The sequence below is a fragment of the Crinia signifera genome, chromosome 1 (genome assembly GCF_055691185.1).
Source record: "Crinia signifera chromosome 1, ASM5569118v1, whole genome shotgun sequence".
In the NCBI taxonomy this organism is placed as follows: Eukaryota; Metazoa; Chordata; class Amphibia; order Anura; family Myobatrachidae; genus Crinia; species Crinia signifera.
Genome location: NC_139217.1, coordinates 203,275,359 through 203,298,379, shown reverse-complemented (window position 1 = coordinate 203,298,379; position 23,021 = coordinate 203,275,359). Strand labels below are relative to the sequence as shown.

The window sequence follows — 23,021 nt, the reverse complement described above, 5'->3', positions numbered from 1 at the left end:
ACACCAACAGAGATCATATATATATATATATATATATATATATATATATATATATAGGAGCGTATCTCCAGATGCAGGGAAAACAGGTTTCCAAATAAAAGAAGACAGGAGGCGGCACTCTCAAAAAAGTGATCACCTGTATTCAATCCATAGCAAATGTGAAACAAAAAGTCAGCATGTAGGTGTCGACAAGTTTCGGAGCATTGCGCCCCTTCCTCAGGACAACTGACTAAACAGCAAGTCAAAAGTGCAGTGCACTACTTGTATTCCTGATGACGGTTTTGTGAATAAAACCGAAACGTAGAAATTCAGCACTTGTACGCAGTGTCATTTCTTCACTAAAAATCCCGAGAGTGCCGCACGTAATTGCACTTTATCTACACCCTCAGGTGAGGGTACCGGGTGAAGTTTATAAAGTCTCAACGGGTGAGTGCCAGATACCAAATCGAATCGTTCATAATGGGAGTACTGTATCCCATATCGAGGCACCACGGAGCATTAATACTACTACCAACATCCTTCAGCGAATCACCACGGGTTGATACCCTCACAGCGTGGAACACAGCGGTATGACTGATACCAACCAAACAGATGTACCGGGATTCCAGCTAACCACCCTACCGGTTGGTGAACTACTATCCCTATCGGACAACGACGCAGACCGCATACTCTTCAAGGAGAAGCTAATTCTTACTGCAGCAGAAACCACAGCGGAACAACAATTCTTTAAGCTACTTAAGCTAAAGAAGAAGGAGACCGATTTCTTTCTACATGGTGTACCCTTATCGGACTACTACCGAGAAAAAAAGATCCCACGTGGATTTAGGATACACAACACACCAACTATCGGCAGATACAACGCAGAATTCTGCCGCAAGTGGGCTGCGGTGTTGAACAAGGCCTCCTTTGATCTTATTCTACTTGTAATAGAGGAAGCACAACGTGAACTGCAAGTAACAAGGGACAAGATAACTATACTACAAACAGAGTGTTTACCCATCCTAACATCGGATAAAACAGAGGATTGGATCGCAAAACTAACAAACCAAGTAGACAAATACAAGAAGGACTTAATTAAGTTCAAAATGGACAAATTTGAAAAGGTAAATAAGGATTACCTGGAAAACAGAGTCTACTCGTGGGTTAATAACACTAGACCCTATCCAAATCGCCCTTAAACATACAGACGCAGATTCCGCAACCCTCTGGATACAGATACATCCAACGGGGGAGCTTCCTCCAACAGTGAACAGGATTCTCTACCAAGCACATCCTCAGTTAAACACCCTTTAGGGGTTCGTACAAGGGCACAAAAAGTAAGAGGAAAAGAACCCGCAGGGCCAAGCAGTGTGAAAGGCAGAGGAAGACAGAGGGGAGGCAAGAAATAAACGTTATAAATCTATCAAAAAGATCAAAAAGATCCCTCTCAACTGATGAGATGTCAATCCTGAGCAAGGGATTGAGTTTCGTCCCTACTAACCGCAATTTCCAAGCCATTGTCGACACTAACCTCTTTGCCTGCAACCTGAAACTTAAGGAGTATTTCAACAATAAAGCCAACACCAGCCCTAACAATGATGAATGTCCATTGAAAAAGAGAAGCAAATTTGACCCGCAGTCAAACAATCCGGCGATCAAGAGCTACACCAATCTGATGATCGGCAATATAAAGCAACAGCATGAAATGACGACACATAACAATTTGACCAAAGCAGAACACCAAGCACTGCAACAATTATCCAAGTATGAGGACATAGTAATACGACGCGCAGACAAAGGGGGAGCCCTAGTCATACAGGACATAGAGGCGTATTGTGGTGAAGCTATACGGCAACTTACGGATACAAAAGTGTACACCAAATTAAGTACAGACCCTACAGCAACGTACACTAAGGATCTAGAAGACCTCTTACAGAGGGCGGTCGGACACAACTGGATCACAATGGAAATGGCCAGCAATTTGCTAACCACAAGCCCCAAAATCCCGGTCTTTTACACAATCCCCAAGCTCCATAAGGACAGAGACAATCCCCCGGGCAGACCAATAGTCTCAGCCCGGGATTCGCTATTCTACGATGTATCAAAATACTTGGACTACTACCTGCAGCCTATTGTTCAACAAGAACAGACTTACCTTAAAGACACTAACACGTTCTTGGAGAAACTGGATGCTTTGGGACCTTTGCCTGAAGATTGCCTGCTCTGCACCGCAGACGTAACTAGCTTATACACGAACATTCCAACAACAAGGGGAACTGAAGCTGTACGTAAGTTACTACAAGACTCTGAACATTATGTTGGCCCTTGTGTTTCCTTTTTTGTTGAACTCCTCTATATGGCACTTGACAGAAATTATTTCTTGTTTGATGGCGTGTTGTATAGGCAGGTGCAGGGCTGTGCGATGGGCAGTTGCGTAGCACCTGCCTATGCAAACGCTTTTATGTTTGAAATAGAGAAACATCTGTTCTTTTCAGAGAAATATGCCAGCAAGATCCATTTTTTCACCAGATATATAGATGACGTGTTTATAATCTGGTGTGATACCAAAGAAGCTTTTACAAACATGATGTTGGACATTAATGAGCTAGATCCAGATATCAAATTTACCTTTGAAGTCAACAGTGACTGTGTACACTTTCTTGATGTTGCTGTTATGATTAAAAATAATCAAATAACTACCTCACTGTACACAAAACCCACGGACTGTAACACCCTACTAGCAGCTACAAGCTTTCATCCACCATCACTTAAAAAAGGTCTCCCATACTCACAGTTCCTGCAAATTCACAGAATATGCACAGACCCCATAGATAAATTAGCTCAAATGCAAAAAATGAAAATAAAATTCTTGCAAAGAGGCTACTCAAACAGATTATTGGAAGAAGCCATCAGTAAAGCGCTAGTGACCCCCCCAAAAAGTCCAGTGGTAATTAGCAATCCCAAAACAGAGGACTGGGTGAATACCTATACTACAGCAAGCGACACATTAAGTAGGACGGCAAAAAAACATTGGCCCATAATTCAGAACGACCCAGGATTGTCATCACTCAGTAAAAAACGCTTATTACCCAGTTACAGAAGGGGAAGAAACCTAAGGGATATGTTGGTACATTCGGATATATCCACTTTTAAGCAAAAACAGGGTGAACACTTCCTTACCAAAATACCGGGGGTATATAAATGCCTGGGGTGCACTACCTGCTCCTACCTGCTCCTATATAGAAACAGGAGATCATTTCCTACACCCACTTAGTGGTAAAAAATACCTATTAATTATGTACCAGCATGCACATAGTGTACTACATACGATGCCCTTGTGCAAAATTCTATATCGGCAAAACTACATGCCAATTCAGAGAGCGTATGGGACAGCATAGAAGCGCCATACGTCTAGCCCTGTCCGGTAAAAACGTGGAACAGCCAGTGGCTAAACATTTCATGGAACACAAGCATAGTCTAGCGCAATTGCGCTACAAAATAATTGATCATGTCCCCTATAATCAGAGAGGTGGGGACCGTAATAAAGCTCTCTTGCGCAAAGAAACCAAATGGATATCAGAATTAAACACACTAGCCCCCAGGGGTCTCAATGAATATATTTTATATACATGCTTCCTATAAACTATTTCTCTTAAAACCGAAATTACTTGTAATAAATAATATGAGTTCTGCGGAACTGCGATATGCTGTAAACACTACACCATTAAAATGGGCTATTAAGCTTTGAATTTACTTAAATGCAACATATCCGTTACGCTGATTGCTTTTGCATTGTTTAGACATTAAACATGATATGCCGTTAAAAGATATCCAGGTTAATGCAACATAATATTATACTTCCATGCTGTGGGACTCATTTGTATATATGTAATATATGTAACCTTTCACAGTCTTTATATAAATGTACATACAAGGTGAAGGTTTTTTCAGATTAATTGTCACTAATTGGTTAATTGTTTAATTGATTGATGATGCGCAGACTTCGGGAGGAGCCCGGTCTGATGAGGTCATCCTGCACATGAGGTTCACAAAGGGTGTTTTTTCATTTGTTCATTTGTCTATTTAAGCAGTAACAGTCTGTACTACTTGTATTCCTGATGACGGTTTTGTGAATAAAACCGAAACGTAGAAATTCAGCACTTGTACGCAGTGTCATTTCTTCACTAAAAATCCCGAGAGTGCCGCACATAATTGCACTTTATCTACACCCTCAGGTGAGGGCACCGGGTGAAGTTTATAAAGTCTCAATGGGTGAGTGCCAGATACCAAATCGAATATATATATATATATATATATAATTTATTCATGTCGCACGCAATCAATAATCGAATGTCCAGATTTATAATCAATGAATATTATTTATAAGTGTAACCAGATGAAACTGTATCATGGATAATAAATATAACAATACAGGTATTATACTTATAGACGATTATTATTCCAGCATCCTTAAATAAAGCTAACCTCAGTGATATATGTATATATGTGAATTGAATACAGTGCTGTAAGGGGGCGTGGCTATGAGGCAGCAGCCATCTTATAATAACTAATTGTCGGCCATCTTAGCTAGAACACATGTTGGTCTGCCGCATGGCATTCCGCCATCTTGGATTCCTACACATGGCACACAAAGAAACCTTAACAATCTACAGGCTCAAACAGCGGCCTGGCAATCACACATAAACTGCCTGTACTTTCATATAATTGCTTATCAACAACATTTACTTAAAATTACCTGTAACCTGCATCATGCGATACTCACAATCCTGAATATAACTTGCACATCCATCAAACACACTATCCGAGCATCACATGCTAACAACACTATACATACCTGTTACATATATGTTGGTTTATTCCGCTAGTTTACCTAGATATTCTCACTGGATATTACACAAAGCATTCACACTCTTCAATACAAAGAGTCCATTCATGCTCACGCATAGCCTTACACATGCTTTCAAATACATGCTTCCCTTTGAGCAAACACACACTTGATTAAGCACAAATGCTGGAATCCATACATGCTCACGCACATGTTTCTTACAGTTACATCCGATTATCTAGATACTCTAGCCAGACAATATACTTTAAAAGCTTTCAGTTTCACAACCACACTTGGACACACATTGGCTAGTTTAAATATCCAGACACATAGCAAACAAAAGGAAGCTATTTACACTCCTTGCATACAAAAGATCCAGGACCTAGGCCTTTGCTTTGCCACATGGCAGCAGCAGGCTTAGGCCTCACTTTGTCCACATGTAAACGTACACGGCTATATCTACCAATTTAAGCATGTCTATCCTTTTTCTACCAACCGCTGCTATACGTAGTCACCGTGAAACACATCATACTACTCATACAATGAAATACAACATTCCTGGCTATGTATTATTGAAGCTAGAATACATCTTTCCTATATCTCACACGTAGCTCTCTACATCATATTTTCTCCTAAACATCCAGTCCATTAATCATATCCTAGTCCTGGCGCACAATTCAGTTTGATGATACATATTTACTTATCACGTCCAAATCCATATGTAATGGAAGGAACCTCCCGGCGTGGCCAGACCCATCCTCTCTGCGTCGAGTTCCAACAGCAACTGAGCTGAGTGCTTTTCTCTTGCTTTCAAGAGAACTCTCGGGGGAGGAGAGAATCCATTCATTCACCTGGTATCACTAGCCTATAGACACGCCCCTTTGTTTGCTGTATCCTGTATGGTTCACTGGTGTTTGGGGAATGTTAATGACTTCATTTCTAATGCTGGTTTTCTTATGACTACTCTAATGTGAACTTATGATTTGTAATAACATGTGAGTGCAATATCATATAGAATTCTAATAACTGTCATCTGACAGCCATTATAATTCTGATCATTTAGAGACCAAGCATGACATGTGGGATGAAATGTGCAACTCGATATGCAATATTTCCTGGCTTATGGGATAAAATGATTATGTATTCCTGACTATATTAATGTTATGGGCATGGTTATAATTATAATTATGGAAATTATATGCTGGGAAAAATTAGACATTGACAATATATATATATATATATATATATATATATATATATATATATATATATATATATATATATATATATATATATATATATATATATATAGTGAAATGTGTTTAGAACCCGGCGACTATAGTAAAGGACTAAGAATATAAATATCCTAAAAAATAAAGAATTAATTTTTACATATATAGAAGTAAAAATACAATAAGTGAGGGTTGGTAAAATATATATATATATATATATATATATATATATATATATATATATATTTATATATGAGGACGGGGATAGGATATCACCAAGATCCCAAACAATGAGGGAAAAAACAGACACAGTAAAAACAACTACTAAATGTGCAAAAAGTACAATGTTATAGCTAAAACATATAGGGTATCGTAGAGTTAATAGGTAAAATATACAAGGAGAGTAAAGACGCAATAAAAAGAATGGCTTAAGTGCAATGAGTAAAGGGCCCCACTTGTGAGATTTTGTGAGATTTCATCCAATTTGAGTCAATTTATCTGAGGAGATCTGATGTGCCGTCTGACAAAATCTGATGTGCCTGATGTGTAGGACACAATCCACAATCCTGTGCCATTGATTATAACCAAGAGATTGGAAGAGATTGAACCTCCTGCACATAAGATAAATCTCAAGTCAATCAGGTTCAATTTGTTGAGACAATAAGTTGACAAGTGTAAGGGGGCCTTAAGGATTTCAGAAGCTGCCCGACATGTTTCGTCACAAAAGGACTTCCTCAGGGGGTGGAGACAAACTTTTGGGAGCAGGTACTTATACTGTGGCAGACTGACATCACTTCCTGTCATTATTTATCAATTATGTGCACATAAGCATACTATTGAGATAGTGTAGTAATAAATGTCATGGTGGACACGTATTAATAAGTGATATTGCTTCATGATTATTGATATTATAAAACAGTAAATAGAAATTAAGAAACGCTGCTAATTAATGCCTGGACTGCGGTGGGCAAGACGTCACTTCCAACCCGCATCCGCTGTCATGATACAGTAGTTCAAGTGCGTATGTGTCAGTATGTGCACACATAGCGCCTAGGGATCCTTTACTTTACGCAACCTCACATCCTGTTGCCTGGACTTCCTGCTTCCTTCATTTGGAACGCAAGCCTATATATATATATATATATATATATATATATATATATATATATATATATATATATATATATATATATATATATATATAGGTCATGTAAGACAGCACTCAATTTTGAAAATAAAAGAACTCACGTTTTGTGGTGCACAGTCCTGTAATGTAAAGATACAGAAGCACTCACCCTCCTTGCAGAAGGTTTTGGGAAGAACCGGCACACACTTGTAGAAGTCCAATGTAGATTTATTTTAGGCATGAGATGGTATACAGACACGGCCCAACAGCCGTTTCAACTGATATTCACAGTCTTCCTCAGACTATATACACACACATACACATATATACACACACACACAGACACACACACACATAGTCACGGGAGAGGACTCGCTCCTAAACACGTTTGCTGGGTGCCATCCGATAGAATTTTGTAATCCAAAGCAGGCAAAAGAGGCACTCTGAGACTTTTTAGAAGAGTTTTAGTATTCTCAAATAAACATTAACATGGTGCAGATAAAAAACCGACGTTTCGGGGACTAATCCCCCGTTTTCAAGGTGCAGATAGTGACAACAAAAAAACAAAAGAAGACTCCTACCTTATATAAGCGGAGAAAGTGGTGTTCCCCATCACCGTGCAGACCCGGCGTCAGGGTGGAAGCGGCTGGTCCGTCACTTCCGGTCCGGCGGCTGGCAGGACTGTGAGCATTGCCTAGGCAACATAACAACAAATCACCTTGGATAGAGTGTTAAGCGTGAGAAGTACAGCGTTTGACATAGCGTGGTGGGCACTGTGTGAAATGCAGGGTGTATACAGTATAAATTGTTAGCCCCAACGCTAAAAAAAGTGTGTGTACATAGCAGGGGAGACTAGGGGACCACCGTGAATGTCCGCATTCTGGATTTTAGGACCCCATGTAGCTCCCATTCAGAATGTGCATGCATACCAAGCTGTGGTGGGGCATATTGAGGTGATGGTGGAAAATATGTAGTTAAGGGAAATAACATGAATCCCACATATATTAAATGTTACCTATACCCATGTATATATATATAGCGCATTTGTGAAGAAGCAGGCACTCACCAGCAAATACTTTTATTTCAGGAGCTCATCAGGACATCAGAAATGGTCAACGTTTTGGCCCTCGCAGGGGCCTTTGTCAAAACATCAGCATGGATACATCAGCAAGCAGAGTATACAGCTAGCATGCTGACCAGCTATTTATAGCTTGTATCTTAATTAGTTAACATTGCCCCCTCACCGTGACATGTACCAGCACACAAACCGCCACGCTAACTTTATCTCACACAGGCAGCACTAAAGCCCACCCAACTTTACCATATATGAACAAAAAGGGATCGGGAAACCCTTAAGGCATAGCAGCGCCTGGAAAACACATATCACTAAGGTGAGCGCAGTGTATCAACCTCCATTTTCATTGCAGATCTAAGGCCAGCAGAGACTGACTTAGATCTGTGAGCACTGGCAAAATCATTTGATGGTCGGTGACCATGCAAATGAATGCTTAGGCATGTGGGGAGATTTGCGGTGCATGCGTTGGGCAGGCGTACCTACAGGCGGCGTTTAAATGACTTGCAAAGCTGCAAAATTCACATCTTTGCGAGTCAACCAGAATAACCCCCTATATCCCAATAAAAGTGATTGTTGCAAATTGCAAAATATGTCCTTTGAATAGTTTAAATTAATGCTTGTTTTCACACCTAAAAAGTCTCAAGACATGCTTTATTCTGTAGTTCAAGCATGTATGGTCTAGAAATTCTGGAGAGGAATGGCACCCTCTAGTGTACTATTTAAATGCAGGTAGAATGCAACAGACATGTAAGAAAAAGCTTACTATGGCTACTTGTACCAGAGATGAGAATAAAACAAACTATAGTATATTATCCGCTTGGATCCTTAATCGATTCCAAACACCTGGCCAAAATATTTTGATTTATAAAGTCACATTGGTGTACATTTGATATTCAAATTGCACATGTGCTACAAACATATATAATGGGGTTGGGATCATTTGGTCTACAGCAAGTTGGTCGACACCATTAGGTCGACACCATTAGGTCAACATGGGGAAATGTCGACATGGGTATATGTCGACATGGGACACTGACGACATAGGTCTAGGTCAACAGGGCATTAGGTCGACACAAGGATTAGGTCAACATGGTCTAGGTCAACAGTCAAAAGGTCCACATGGGGTTTTTCACAGTTTTTTTACCCAAATGTCGACACAGTAGACATGGGCACACTTCACACACACTAAAAGTTCACCGCATCCGCTCGCAATGCTTTGGGCACTATACCAGGGTTGCCGACTTGCATATAATCCTCTCCGGGAGAAGCCCGGAGAGGAATCTTTCATTACGAGTTCTGAGACTCGCGGATTGCGGCATTTAAATGCCGCGATCGGGGGGGGGGGGGGGTCAGTGGGGGTCCCCCTGATTCCGGGAGGGTTGCCCACCCTTCCAGGGGCCGGGAGGGGGGACCCGATTTTCGGGAGACTCCCGCAAATTCCGGGAGGGTCGGCAACCCTGCACTATACGCTTGGCACACTATTTTATTCTCCTGCCACACCCTAGTGGATGGTATGGCATGAAATACCACCTGTCGGCACATGTCAGCTCGAAAAATAGGTCGATTTTGACCATGTCGACCTAATGCTTGTGTAGACCTAATGACCTGTCGACCTAAAGCCATGTCGACCTAATGGTGTCGAAACAATGCTTGTCGACCATCATGCTGTAGACCAAATGACCGTATCCTATATAATGTGCCACTGTGCCACCATATTGCAGTGAAAATTATTGAAGCTTACTGCATCTCTATTCAAAAACCACAAAAAGAAAAATGTACTGATGAACCACCCAAGTGTTTACATGCAAAAAACTGTGTGTCTGTGTAATTATATGTAGTAATGTGCCCCGGTGCTGGGACTGCTTCCATGCTCCCAGCACCGGAGCAGCAGAGCAGACAGAGGGGGAGCGAGCTGTGTTCTTCACAGGACACAGCTTCCCCTGGCGCAAGGGATCAGCTGTCTGATCCCTGTGCCTTCAGTCCGAGTGGTGAAGCAGCAGCGGGGAGCGTCGGTTTCAATCTCCCACCCTGAGGGAGCCCTGATCAGGAGCCAAAGGCAGACGGCTGCGGCGAGCCAATCAGCGCTCGCCGCACTGTCCTCACCCCGCCCACAGCGTCTGACATCAGATGCCGCAGGGAGGTGGAAGAGAAGGATCCCCCACCGGAGGAGCGCAGGAGCGTGCCAGAAGAAGACAGAAGACACCACTGGAGGAAAAAGGTGGCGGCAGAGAGGAGAACAGCTCCGGCAGCAGCAGAAGAGGCCAGAAGACGCCGGGATCAAGCCAGAAAATCTCCGGCGCTTCCTGCAAGAAGAAAAGAAGCGCCGCCGCCGCTGGCCAGGACAGGTCAGTGGCAGAAGAAAGAAGATGGCGGGTGGACCTGGAGGGGCCAGCGGGGGTGGAAAGCACTAGAGCTGACAAAGCTCCCCCCCCCCGTGGCCTCTCCCAATGCCAGGTAGGCGGCCCCAGGGCCACCTACCCCACACCTCCCTAGACCACCAGGTGATCAGGCACTAGGCCCGTGGGAATAGTCAGGCCCTTCCGGCCAGTGGGCATACCAGTCAAGCCCTCTCGGCCCATGGGCATGATAATTGGGCCCCTACGCCTGGGGACATTAAACTTAAAAACAGTTTTTTGGGGGGAATGACCCTTGTGCTCACTGCTTCTTCCTACAGAAAGAGCTGCCGCAAAGCCCACTGTTTCCGGCAGCAGGACCTTCAGGAGGGAGTGAAAATTACCTCTTACCTATGAGTAGATGCAGGCCTAGTGCCTGAAAATATAACCCTGCGCCTAGAGCCTGAATCTCTAGCCCCCGGGCAACATGCCCACCTAACGGGGCCTTGTGCCTGGCTATTGGGCTACGGGCCTAGTGCCAAAACGCAGGGCCTTGGGGACGGATGCCCCACCTACATTACCTGAGGGCCAGGAGAGCCCACCTAGAATATCAACAGGCAAAATGCCCACCCTAGATGGGGCCTCAGGGGAAAGGGGCCTCAGGGGAAAGGGGCCTCAGGCCTCCAGGGCCCAACTAGCAGCAGACAGGGCAGGAGGGCCTAACAGTTAAATGCCCCCGGTCCTAGGGGCCCAATTATCATGCCCATGGGCCGAGAGGGCTCGACTAGTATGCCCACTGGCCGGAAGGGCCTGACTATTCCCCAGTATTTCAAGAACCAGCACCGGGCCAAACCAGCCAGCAGGGTAATGCCACAGCCGGGGGGAGACTTTTTATACAAGTTTCCCCGGCCAAAGAATTTATCCCTCTGACCGGTCAACATTGGCTGGGGAAGTGGGGACCCCCCCAAACTCTTGTGTGTGCGCTGCAGGTGTACTCATGCCATCAACAGACCACTGACAGTCACTTCCCTAGCTAGGAAACCCCAGACTTCTGTCAATTTGCATTCCAGTACTCTCTGGCTGGCTTCATGTGTGAATAGGACTGTGCGTTTGTGACAGGTTCAATAATATTCATGGTCTGGATGTTCTGACATAGGGCCTTAGTCAGACCTGTTCGCTAGACTCTGCATGTTCCTCATGTGACGTCAGCGATCCCCCCCTAAAGCAGGTATTGCCACTCTCAGCATATTTATGGGAACACTCACAAAATGTAGGGAGTTCCCCTGCTGCCGCCCACTTCCCTCCCCTCCTCGAGCAAACGGCTTAGCAAGTGTGATCCTCGCGGAAGCCATTCCCTCCCAGGGTTTGCACATATTTGCGCATGTGCATGAGCAGACCCCGAACATAAGGGAAGGGGTCAAATTCGGACCCAAACGAACGGGTCTGAATCAGCCCCATAATGTGCACCATTCACACTCTGTTTTGGCATTTTGGTGTACCAGTGGCAGGAGAGAAGACTTAATATATGCCCTTGTACTTCATTAACTCACCTTGGTGTTGATATAGACACCACGGCTGTTCCTTGCCAGTGGCGTAACTACTGTAAGGCAGCCCCAGGTGCCGCTTGGGGGAGCAAGCCACAGTGGGGTCTATGTGGGCACCAGCACCTGCTGGACGCACTGACATGCTGCTGCCTGCCACTGCCCACTGGCTGAAGACCGTAGGTGAGTCGGCCACGATTCAATTGACTGTACACAGAGACGGCTATTGGCTACTGTGTACAGGATGGGCGCGTGGATGGGCGTGCTGGGGCGGCCTGGGATGCGTTGGAGCCAAGGGAATCAGGGGGGGGGGGCGCCACAAACTTTTTGGCAGGGGGGAACAAAATTTATAGTTACGCCACTGGTCCTTGCCATCTGCTGAGAATAATATTTCAGGTTACACCAGTGATTACTTTTTTCCACTGATGGTGACACTGCCTGATTCATAGCAAAATATGATCTCATGCACTAGATGCTAGACCAGCTTTGTCACTTGTCAAGAATGCTATTTCCAGAACAAGTCACATTTTCTGACACACATAACTGTAATGCTGGGTACACACCAGGACGACTATGGCCCGATTCTGTCAATTTAGATCCAATTCCGACCGGTTGTATGCAGATTGTATGTACTTTTGTGCATTTTTGTCATTTATTTGATCCGATTCCGATCCGATGCGCGTACACGCCACTCGTTTGGTCGCATCTTTGGTCCTACGTGCTGCAGGTAGGATCCGTCAGTCCCAGGCCGACCGACCGTCAATCGCATGCAGATCGTGAGTGTTTTTGCCGCCGTCCGTCGGCCGTCCGTCGGTGCGTCCGTCGTTTGATCCAGCCTATTTGAGTGGCATTTCCTAAACACTCCCCCCGGCGCCATGTTTTTCCACATAGCAAACAGTGCTGGCGCAGCAGTTGGACTCTCCTTCTTGTCTCATCTCCCAGAACAACAACCGGGTATGTTTGCACTCCCAATGCTCTCCTATGCATGCCCACTGTTGCCACCAATGTATATAGTGTGTATAGAGCACTGGTTTGTCAACCGTGCACCTGACCATGTCACTGTTTGCTCGGGTGGGCCCCATGTGTGTGTATATATATATATAGATATAACCATTGTCCACCATTGCAGTATTCCATGCACTCCTCTCTGCTAGGCCCCATTCACCTGTGTGTGTGTGTGTGTGTTTGTGTGTATATATATATATATATATATATATATATATATATATATAGATATAACCATTGTCCACCATTGCAGTATTCCATGCACTCCTCTCTGCTAGGCCCCATTCACCTGTGTGTGTGTGTGTGTGTGTTTGTGTATATATAGATATAACCATTGTCCACCATTGCAGTATTCCATGCACTCCTCTCTGCTAGGCCCCATTCACCAGTTTGTGTGAATAGCAATCTGCACAATAAAATGTATAGTGGTTTTCATAAAAGTTTATTAATATTTTAAATACTTAAAACATATGAACTAGGTAAATTGGTAACTATTACTATAAAAATTTAAATATGAAACAAAACATGGCTATAACTATAATAACTAAAATGGTTTTATCTTTTTACAGTCCCAATGTCCAACGCAAAAGAACAGGAATTTTTAGAAGGGTTCATAGAGAAGTATCGTTCCCATGAATGCCTGTGGCGAACCAAGTCCAAGGAGTATTCAAATAAAATGAAAAGAAATCAAGCCTTGGAGGACTTGTCTCGCTACAGTCTCCCATTTCACCCAGAGGCCAATGTAGAATGGGTGCGGAAACGCATCCAGAATCTGCGGACGGTTTTCTTGAAAGAACACAAGAAGGTGGAGGCTGCAAAGAAGTCTGGTGCTGGAGTCGACGAGATGTATCAAACATCGCTCTGGTACTACGACAGGTTGACGTTCACCCTCAGCCAGGAGTCGATGAGGACAGGAGTAGTCCTGATGGTCGAACATGATAACCAAGAAGTCACGGCGCATGAGGAGGATAATTTGCAGTCTGCATTGGTGAGTCTACTTTGTTGGCTATCTAATTGATTCCTCCTGCCAATCCACAGCCCCCTGCCCATTAAAGTAGGCCATATACTCTTCCCTCACCTGTTTGGCTCGTGCACTCCCTGTGAAGTGTTGTGTTGGGGTTTGCAAGGAGGATATCTGCACTACCTCCTCTGGTAGATATTGGTCTTCTTGGAGTGCTGTGCCTGTAGCCCTTTGCTGTGTGGCTTTTCTGCGGAGCAAATTGTGCAGGACACAGCACGCCGTGACAACCCAGTCAATTTTGTCCACCCTCAGGTTAATGGCAGTGTGGAAAATGCGAAACCGGTTAGCCAGGATTCCAAAAGCATTTTCCACAACACGCCGTGCCCTGGATAGCCTGTAGTTGAAGATCCTTTTGTCATGGTTCAGGCCCCTTTGCGCATATGGCTTCATGACATGCTCGTGCAGGCCAAAAGCCTCGTCTGCCACAAACACAAAGTTAAGCCCCTGTTTAGTTTCCTGGACAGACGGCAAGTGAAGGGTGTTTGCTGTGAGCCTTTTGTAGAACTTTGTGTCCTTGAAAGTGCCACCATCCGATGCACGGCCATTCCTTCCTACATCCAGGAAGATAAACTCATAGTTCACATTAACCACAGCCATTAGTACAATGCTAAAATAGCCCTTGTAATTAAAGTAGTAGGAACCACTATTGATAGGCTGGGCTATGCGGACATGTTTGCCATCAATGGCTCCACCGCAATTTGGAAAGTTCCATCGCTGTTCAAACTCCTCTGCGATGACTTTCCATTCATTCATGCTGGTAGGGAACCGAAATTAGAAGTAAATAGAATTGATTAGTAAACGTGTTGTTCAATTTTTTTACAGCTTGCTGACGACCCACCTCCAACCCCGGACCTGTCTGCGCTATCTGATAATCCATGCACATCGAGCGAAGCTCCTACTCCGGCACGCACTCCGCCACCCACCCTGGAACCAACTCCACCACTCCCCTGTGCAAAAAATATGCGTGGCAAAGGAAAAAAAGGAGAAGCAGCAGCACATGAAGAATTTATGATGCGGGCACAGCGAGTCCTGCAAAGAAACCCGGACAAACATGACAACTACTTCACTTATGTGGCAGAGTGTGTTTGCAACATGGCTCCGGACCAGCAACTGACTTTTGAAAAGTTATGTATGGAGTTGGTGTATAATGGCAGTTTAGGGTATCTCAGCAGTGGCACTAAAATAGTTGGCATGGGTAGTGCACCAGAAACACCACTGTCATTAGAATCACCAGTGCCCACTCCGCCTACCAATGTACCAGGCCAGTCGAGCACACTTCCAACACATACCCAGTCGACACCCACACAGCCTTCTCAACCCTCCCAGTACCGTCAATTCTACAGTTCTTTACTGATAGAAGATCCGGAGTCTCCTGTTTTTGAGGATCTGTCTTAAAATATAGGCTATTTTGTCATTTACCATCGACATGGTCTCAGCTGCAGGTATGTGATGGCCACTGCTCACATGGCGTATGGCGCACATCAATGGGGCCGGGACCATTGCATCTGCGCCATGCGCCATGTGGGCCGCAGCCTTTACATATCTGCGGCAGACATCCTCTGCCACACAAGGGCCTGTTTCATAAGTTACCAGAGTGTTTTTTTCTTGGTTTTCTACGTATATGCTGCTACCTGTACCTGCATTACCAGACGGAGAACAGGATTCTCCTCAATCTGGAGAGCAAACTCAATTTATTGCCCTTTTTTCTTTGCCAATAGTATGGGGTACTGTGCGACAGACATGGTCTCAGCTGCAGGTATGTGATGGCCACTGCTCACATGGCGTATGGCGCACATCAATGGGGCCGGGACCATTGCATCTGCGCCATGCGCCATGTGGGCCGCAGCCATAGGTGTGCGCACATTGAGTGTTAGGGGTGCACAGGCACCCCCTAATGCTGTGCCCCACCCTTATGAACACCTTTGCTGCTAACAAAACCAGCAATACCCTTAACCAAAGACTTTTGCTTTTTTAGAACTGTATTCCATTTAAAGAAGCACCCATCCATCAATTATATGTGTGTTTGCATTGTTAATTGATCTAGACCATTGTCAAATCACTAAATACCTGTGTCATCCATATATGTGTATGACTGTATTTGCATGTACTGTTACACAGAGTAATTAGAAGATTACAACTGAAATAGGCAGGAGATTTTGGTGTGGCTGAGAGACTTTTTATATTACAGCGAGTGCCAATAGATGATGGAAGACACGCCTGATTGGCGGTGTTAGATACGCCCAATAGATGGAGCTATGTACACTCCTTTGACGGTGCACCCCCTAATAAAATGTGCTGCGCACGCCTATGGCCGCAGCCGTTACATATCTGCGGCAGACATCCTCTGCCACACAAGGGCCTGTTTCATAAGTTACCAGAGTGTTTTTTTCTTGGTTTTCTATGTATATGCTGCTACCTGTACCTGCATTACCAGAGGGAGAACAGGATTCTCCTCAATCTGGAGAGCAAACTCAATTTATTGCCCTTTTTTCTTTGCCAATAGTATGGGGTACTGTGCGACAGACATGGTCTCAGCTGCAGGTATGTGATGGCCACTGCTCACATGGCGTATGGCGCACATCAATGGGGCCGGGACCATTGCATTTGCGCCATGCGCCATGTGGGCCGCAGCCTTTACATATCTGCGGCAGACCTCCTCTGCCACACAGTATCCCGTACTTATTGGGAAAGTTTAAACTTTATAGTAGTGTGTTTTTTTGAAAAATATCTTTTATATGGTATTATAATATATTTGTGTTGACACAATAAATCTATATTTGTATATATATATTTACAAATGTTTTACATATGAAAGGCCTAAAAAACCTGTTTCTGTTCTAGGCCTAAATTATAAATAAAACAATTTTGTTTGCACAATAAAGTGTACGGTGTATTTTTCATCCTTACCTTGCAATACTGGTACTGCAGCACCTTCACAGGAACTCACTGACCTTTTATACACATACACACAGGGGCGTAACTATAGCACCGCAGCCCCCGCCACCGCGTGGGGGCGCTGTGCATGTGGGGGCGACGGGGGCGGCGGTGCTATAACTATAGCACTGCAGCCCCCGCCACCGCGGGGGGGGGCGCTGTGCATGTGGGGGCGCCGGGGGCGGCGGTGCTATAGTTACCCCCCCCCCAATCCCCCGCAGACTTACGTATCTTGCTGGTCCCGGCGGCTCCGTTCTTCTGATGAGGACCACAACAAAACGGCCGCCCCCATATAGCAAACAGTTCTCTGAAACTGTCTGCTGTACGGGGGTGGCCATTTTGTGGTGGTCCTCAGCAGATGAACGGACGGAGCCGCCGGGACCAGCGCGATAGGTAAGACTGCGTGGGTGGCGGTTAGCGTAGGCAGCGGGGCGATGGGGTGGCGGGGGGGGTGCTCGACGGGGCGGCGGCGGGGGTGGGTATGGGCGCCCCCCCCCTAACGGCGGGGGGGCGCCCAAAACGTAGCTACACCACTGCATACACACTGATTACAAGCAAACAGATCACAGGTGAGAATGGTTAACTTTAGTAGCCATTCAAACCTATTTGTGTCAACTTGTGTGCATGTTATCAGGCCCAAATCTCCAGGGTATGTAACTCTTAATCAGGATCATTTCGGTAGGTTCTGTTGTTGTTATGATTTAAAAAGAGTAAACACACAGTTGTCTGACAATAAATGGCTTCACCCAACCACTAAACATGAGTGAAAGAAAAGTTTGTGCGTTATTATTCATATTCTCCCACAAATGGACAGAAAATCAAAAATTATGCTAGGGTATGTAAACTTAGGAGCACAACTGTACATACTTATGAATGGCCGGTAGGCTCCTTTAAATTTGAGTGGTGCTCCCGATCCCAGAAAGGTGTGCAAGTATCCCACTTTACCTACCATCATCCCACACTCTCCCCTGGTTACCCACATTAAAGAAAAAAGTGGGTGGTCTGAGGGGATCCGATTATACCATTCTCACTGAATGGTTTCATTGTAACCCTGCCCCCCACTATACAGCTGAAGACTACTCGAAGCTGCACGTAGTAGACAGTGATTAGATAGCTGGATGAAGCTTATAGCTTGTTCTGTGGTAATGATAGCTGCGGAAGCTGGGGGCGGCTAGGGAGCTGAACTGCCACAGATGAAGAGTAGTGGCTAAAAAGTAATGTAGTAGTAGTACGTTTATTTATAAGGTGCCACAAAGTGTCCGCAGCGCCGTACATAGCAAACAAAAAACAAATGACAAGGTAACGTACAGGGTGTGTTGATAAAATACAGCATAAATAGGGATATAGCTGGTAGAACTAAAATCAGCATCAGTTCAGAAGTAGGTGTCGAAATTGTCGAGGAGACTGAAGATGAAGTAGAGGAAGGGAAGAACAGGACAGGAGGACAGGTGAGGTAAAGAGGTAGGGTGAGTATGTGAGGAAGTAGGGCCTTACTCATAAGAGTTAACATACTAAAAGCAGGTGGGTGGACGAACAAAAAACAATAGGATAAATAGGAACGGATGGGAATGGAGGCAGGATAGGAGGATCAAAAGAGGTTAGGAGGAGGGATAGGCTAGTCGAAAAAAGTGGGTTTTGAGGGAGCGCTTGAAGGAGGTAAGGGTATCAGAAAGCCTGATGGGTGGCGGGAGGTTGTTCCAGTGCAGGGGGGCAGCGCGAGTGAAGTCTTGGACACGGGAGTGGGAGGAGGTGATTAGGTGAGAGGTCAGTCGGCGGTCAGCGATGGAGCGAAGAGGACGGGAAGAAGTGTGGATAGAGATCAGTGAGGAGAGGTAAGGAGTGGTGGAGGAGGAGAGAGCCTTGTAGGTGGTGGTGAGGAGTTTAAAGAGAACTCGGAAAGGAATGGGGAGCCAGTGAAGAGATAGACAGAGGGGGGAGGAGGATAGACAGAGGGGGGAATACCTGTACAGTGTGTCAGTTATCAGAATGTAGTAGCGATGTTGATGAAGGCAACGTCCTAGAGCAGGATATTTAAACCCCCTGCTTTGCATTGAGTGGATGACAGGCCACAAGGTAACAGTAAATCCAGAAATTAGCTCAGGAAGCTTAAATGAGACAAAGAACTATGAACTGTAACTGGCAGGCAACCAGGGGCAGGCTGGGCCGGGGGGCAGGGTGCCATGTGCCCCCCGGGCTGCTCTATTGAGTACTGCTGCGGGCTGCCCGGTGGTCCAGCTTATTGTTTACCTCCTCCTCCTGTGTAGGCGGCACCGGCTGTGGCTTTCATTGTACGGCTGCGACTACAAAAAAAATGTCTGCCATCCTCCTGCATGAGGACATGTCCAGGGACCAGGTAAATATGAGAGATTGGCATCAGTCAGGCCCTCTCATATTTACCTGGTCCCTGGACATGTCCTCATGCAGGAGGATGGCAGCCATTTTTTTGTAGTCGCAGCTGTACACTGAAAGCCGCGGCCGGTGCCGCCTACACAGGAGGAAGAGGTAAACAATAATCTGTTACTTATCATGCGGCATTGCATGAAGTGGCGCAGCGTGGGGGAAGAGCCAGCGGGTGGAGGATGGAGGAAGCCTCTGTTATGTGACTTCCGACCCCTCAGGTAGTGCTGCTTCTGCACGCAAGCAGCTGCCAGTAGTACAAGCTCAGTGCTGTGCGCCGGAGCCTCCACCCACCTGACTGCGTGCTGCTGAAAGAGCAGCCGCGAGACAAGCAACGCAGGCACTGAACTGTCATCGATTCAGCAGCTGTAAGTAGTTGTTCAGAGTAGTAGGTGGGTGGGTGGAGGCTCCGGCACACAGCACGCTCTGCGATGCTTTACCCTCTCTACACTAAGCTTGTGCTGGCAGCGGCTTGCGTGCAGAGGCAGCACTGCCCGAGTCACATAACAGCGGCACTGCACCCAGTAAGTGTATAACGTTGCCATAAAATATAGGGGGATGAGCAGAAATTATATAGTGAGGGAGGGGGGGGGTGATCTAAGTGTATAAGTGGAGAAGTGTTAAAATATATAAATTGAGTGAGGAGGGTGTTGGTGGGCACAAATGTAAATGCATAAAGGTTGGGGGTGTTAAAATATAAAAGGGGTCTACACAAAATACTAACAAATGTATAATGGAAGGGGTGTATGGGGCACAAAATGAATAATAAATAATTTTAAGGGTACTTGTTTCCTAGCATGGCTCCCACGATATTCAATCGCATGGCATTTTTTTCATTGCATCGCATGCCACATGCCCATATGCGATGCAATGCGATTTTAAATTGTATAAGCCCCCTAATGGGTGCTTACAATGTTAAATGCACCCCCACGCCACCCCCACTATGAACGTCAGACTGAAACGTGGCGAGCGGCGACGGTACGCGTCCTCCGACCTTTTCATACCCCCACTATCCACGTCGGTGTGGAGTTGATTTGATATAGTGTGGCGAGCAGACGCATATTACATGTATTCCGCGTCCCCTCGTGGACGCACTGAGCTTCGGACTCGGTGGCTCGCTGCGCTCGCCACACTATCTAAAGTCAACTGGTTGTGGGGGTATGAAAAGTTCAGAGGACGCGTACCGGCGCTCCTCGCGGGCGCGCTGCGCTCGCCACGCTTCGGGTTGACGTTCACAGTGGGGGTGGCGTGGGGGTGCATTTAACAATGAAAGCACCCATTAGGGTGCTTATACAATTTAAAATCGCATCGCATTGTATGGCATTGTATGCCATATACAATTTTAAATTGTATACCATTGGGTGCCCATCGCGTCGCATCGCATACCATTGTATGGCTTATGGTATGCGATGCGATGGGAGCCGTGCTAGGAAACAAGTACCATTTTAAGTATATATACACATGAGTGATAAATACAGTATCCCCGCGGTCAGTTTGCCGGCAGTCAAAAGACAGATCCGGTATCCTATTATAGATATTCCTGACAGGGGTCCTGTAAGGGATCTTACCCTTTCCCACTACCCCCCAACCCTCTCCTCTAATGCCTAACCCTAACTCCCTGGCAGCTACGGAAGCTCTGCAGGTTCAAAATTAGCTACAAAGCAAAGTGATATGGCCATGCTGCCATGCATAGGCGGCTGTATCATAGTCAGTGAAACTTGCTTGAGCGAGTGGCAGCTGAGCTCAATCAAGTACAGTATCTATGGTATTATCAACTCCAGGCCTAATATTTTTTAATTAATACATATTTATTAAACAAAAAAAACCTTCATTTAATGATGCGCTGTTACTTATGGGCCATTGCTCTGGTCTTGCCCCCCAGGCTAAAAGTTGCCAGCCAGCCCCTGCAGGCAACCAAGGGGTTACAGTCTCACACACTATGATTGACAGCATTGGTGCAGACTGAACTAATCCAAGCTGATTATGCTCTGAGAAATCATGCAGAGGCTGATAGTCAGAGCAAAAAGCCAGGTTTGTGACAGTACCACCTCCTTCTGGGTGGACTCTGGACACCTAAGGGAACACAAGGGTTGTCACAAAGTTAAGTTTTCAGAGCAAGTAGACCATGGGTCTTCTATGTAAACAGAGTTATATTTGAGGTGCGAGATGGACATGAGGTTAATATTCCACTGGAACTTTTATTTGATCTACTGTAGTGCAAAAACAAGGACATTTAGGAGTGAGACTGACAAACTTCACTAAAATGTTTTCTTGAGGACTGGACCTCCAAAGAAGGGTGTAGAATTGTAGTCCTCATCATAGTCAGAATTAGAATCTATATCTAAGGTTAATATTGTGTCCATCTTCTTATAGTTGGAACATACAGCAATTAACTTAATGCTTACTGTCAGACTTGTGGAAAAAGAGCACTGTAAATGGGTTTTGATGAATCAGCATACATGGAGGAATTCCCATAAAGAGTAGACAGAGATTTACACCTGATACTCCTGGCCACAGTTTCAGACTTGGAAAGATTACTCTTTTGAAAAGTTTTGGAGGGTTTGTGATCATGGGTAACTGATAGAGAACAACTGAGTAACTGCCGGGCTTTTGATTGAAATAGATGCTTTAAGTGACTTCGCACATACCGTCTTCAAGCCAAATCTTTTAATTACTACCTAAGAAAAAGCCAAATGGTTCTGGAAGATCATCGGACTCAAGAGTGGGCTAGCCCATTTCATATCTTCTCCTCTGAAAGTCACAAACCAAACCCTAGTGTTTTGTCTACAGTGATACTGGAAGAAGCAACAGTCTTCATTAAGGTCATATATCACTTGACTAGAGTATGGTATTGAATACGATTCCTATCAAAGTGGATAAGCCATCCAAGGCTTCACTTTTGGTGAAGCCTTGGATGGCTTCAATTGGGAAGAAGACTTGGATGGCCTCGACTGGACAGACACCCCTTGGACTTTGTCCCGAGGCAGGAATGTCTGGCATCTTGGGCAAAGCAGGCACCCCAGGAGCCTCAGAAAAGGCAGGCACCTCAGTTGCAGCAGGCAGAACCTCAGGCCCTAAGGCCAGGACAGACATGTGCTCAGGCCCAGAAGCCAGAGCAGAAATGTCTTCAGACCTAGAGGCCAAGGCATTAGGATTCTCAGGCCCAGAGGCCCGGGTATTAGGGTCCTCATGCCTGGAGGTCAGGGCATTAGGGTCCTCAGGCCCGAAAGCCTGTGCAATATAGCTGAAAACTGCTAATCCTCTCCTGGGCCTGGAAACTGTAAACCCCCTCCGTGGGCTGGAAAATACAAACACCCTCTTGTGGCTGAATACTGGGTACCCATCCTGGAGCTAAGGCAGCCCTTTATGAAGTATAGATTTTGAAGCCTTGGTTGAGGTAAGAGGTTTCTTGTGGTCATCTGGACAGAGCCAGTACCACCTTTAGTGAAAAATATATTGATCCTACGTCCCTAGCTGTGATCATGAGACTCTTTCAGAGCAGGAACTGGAGCCATCAATTCATTCTTGATCT

The 23,021-nt window shown here is 45.4% G+C and overlaps 1 protein-coding gene across 1 annotated transcript; it reads left to right on the top strand.

The window, feature by feature from the left end:
* Positions 1 to 13,661: 13,661 nt before the first annotated feature.
* On the top strand, positions 13,662 to 21,973 carry LOC146063829 (uncharacterized). The gene is made up of 3 exons (XM_083176630.1): positions 13,662 to 14,125; positions 14,981 to 15,109; positions 21,863 to 21,973. The coding sequence occupies exons 1-3, from the start codon at positions 13,712 to 13,714 to the stop codon at positions 21,971 to 21,973; spliced, it is 654 nt and encodes a 217-aa protein (XP_083032756.1). The 5' UTR covers positions 13,662 to 13,711.
* The last annotated feature ends 1,048 nt before the right edge of the window (positions 21,974 to 23,021 follow it).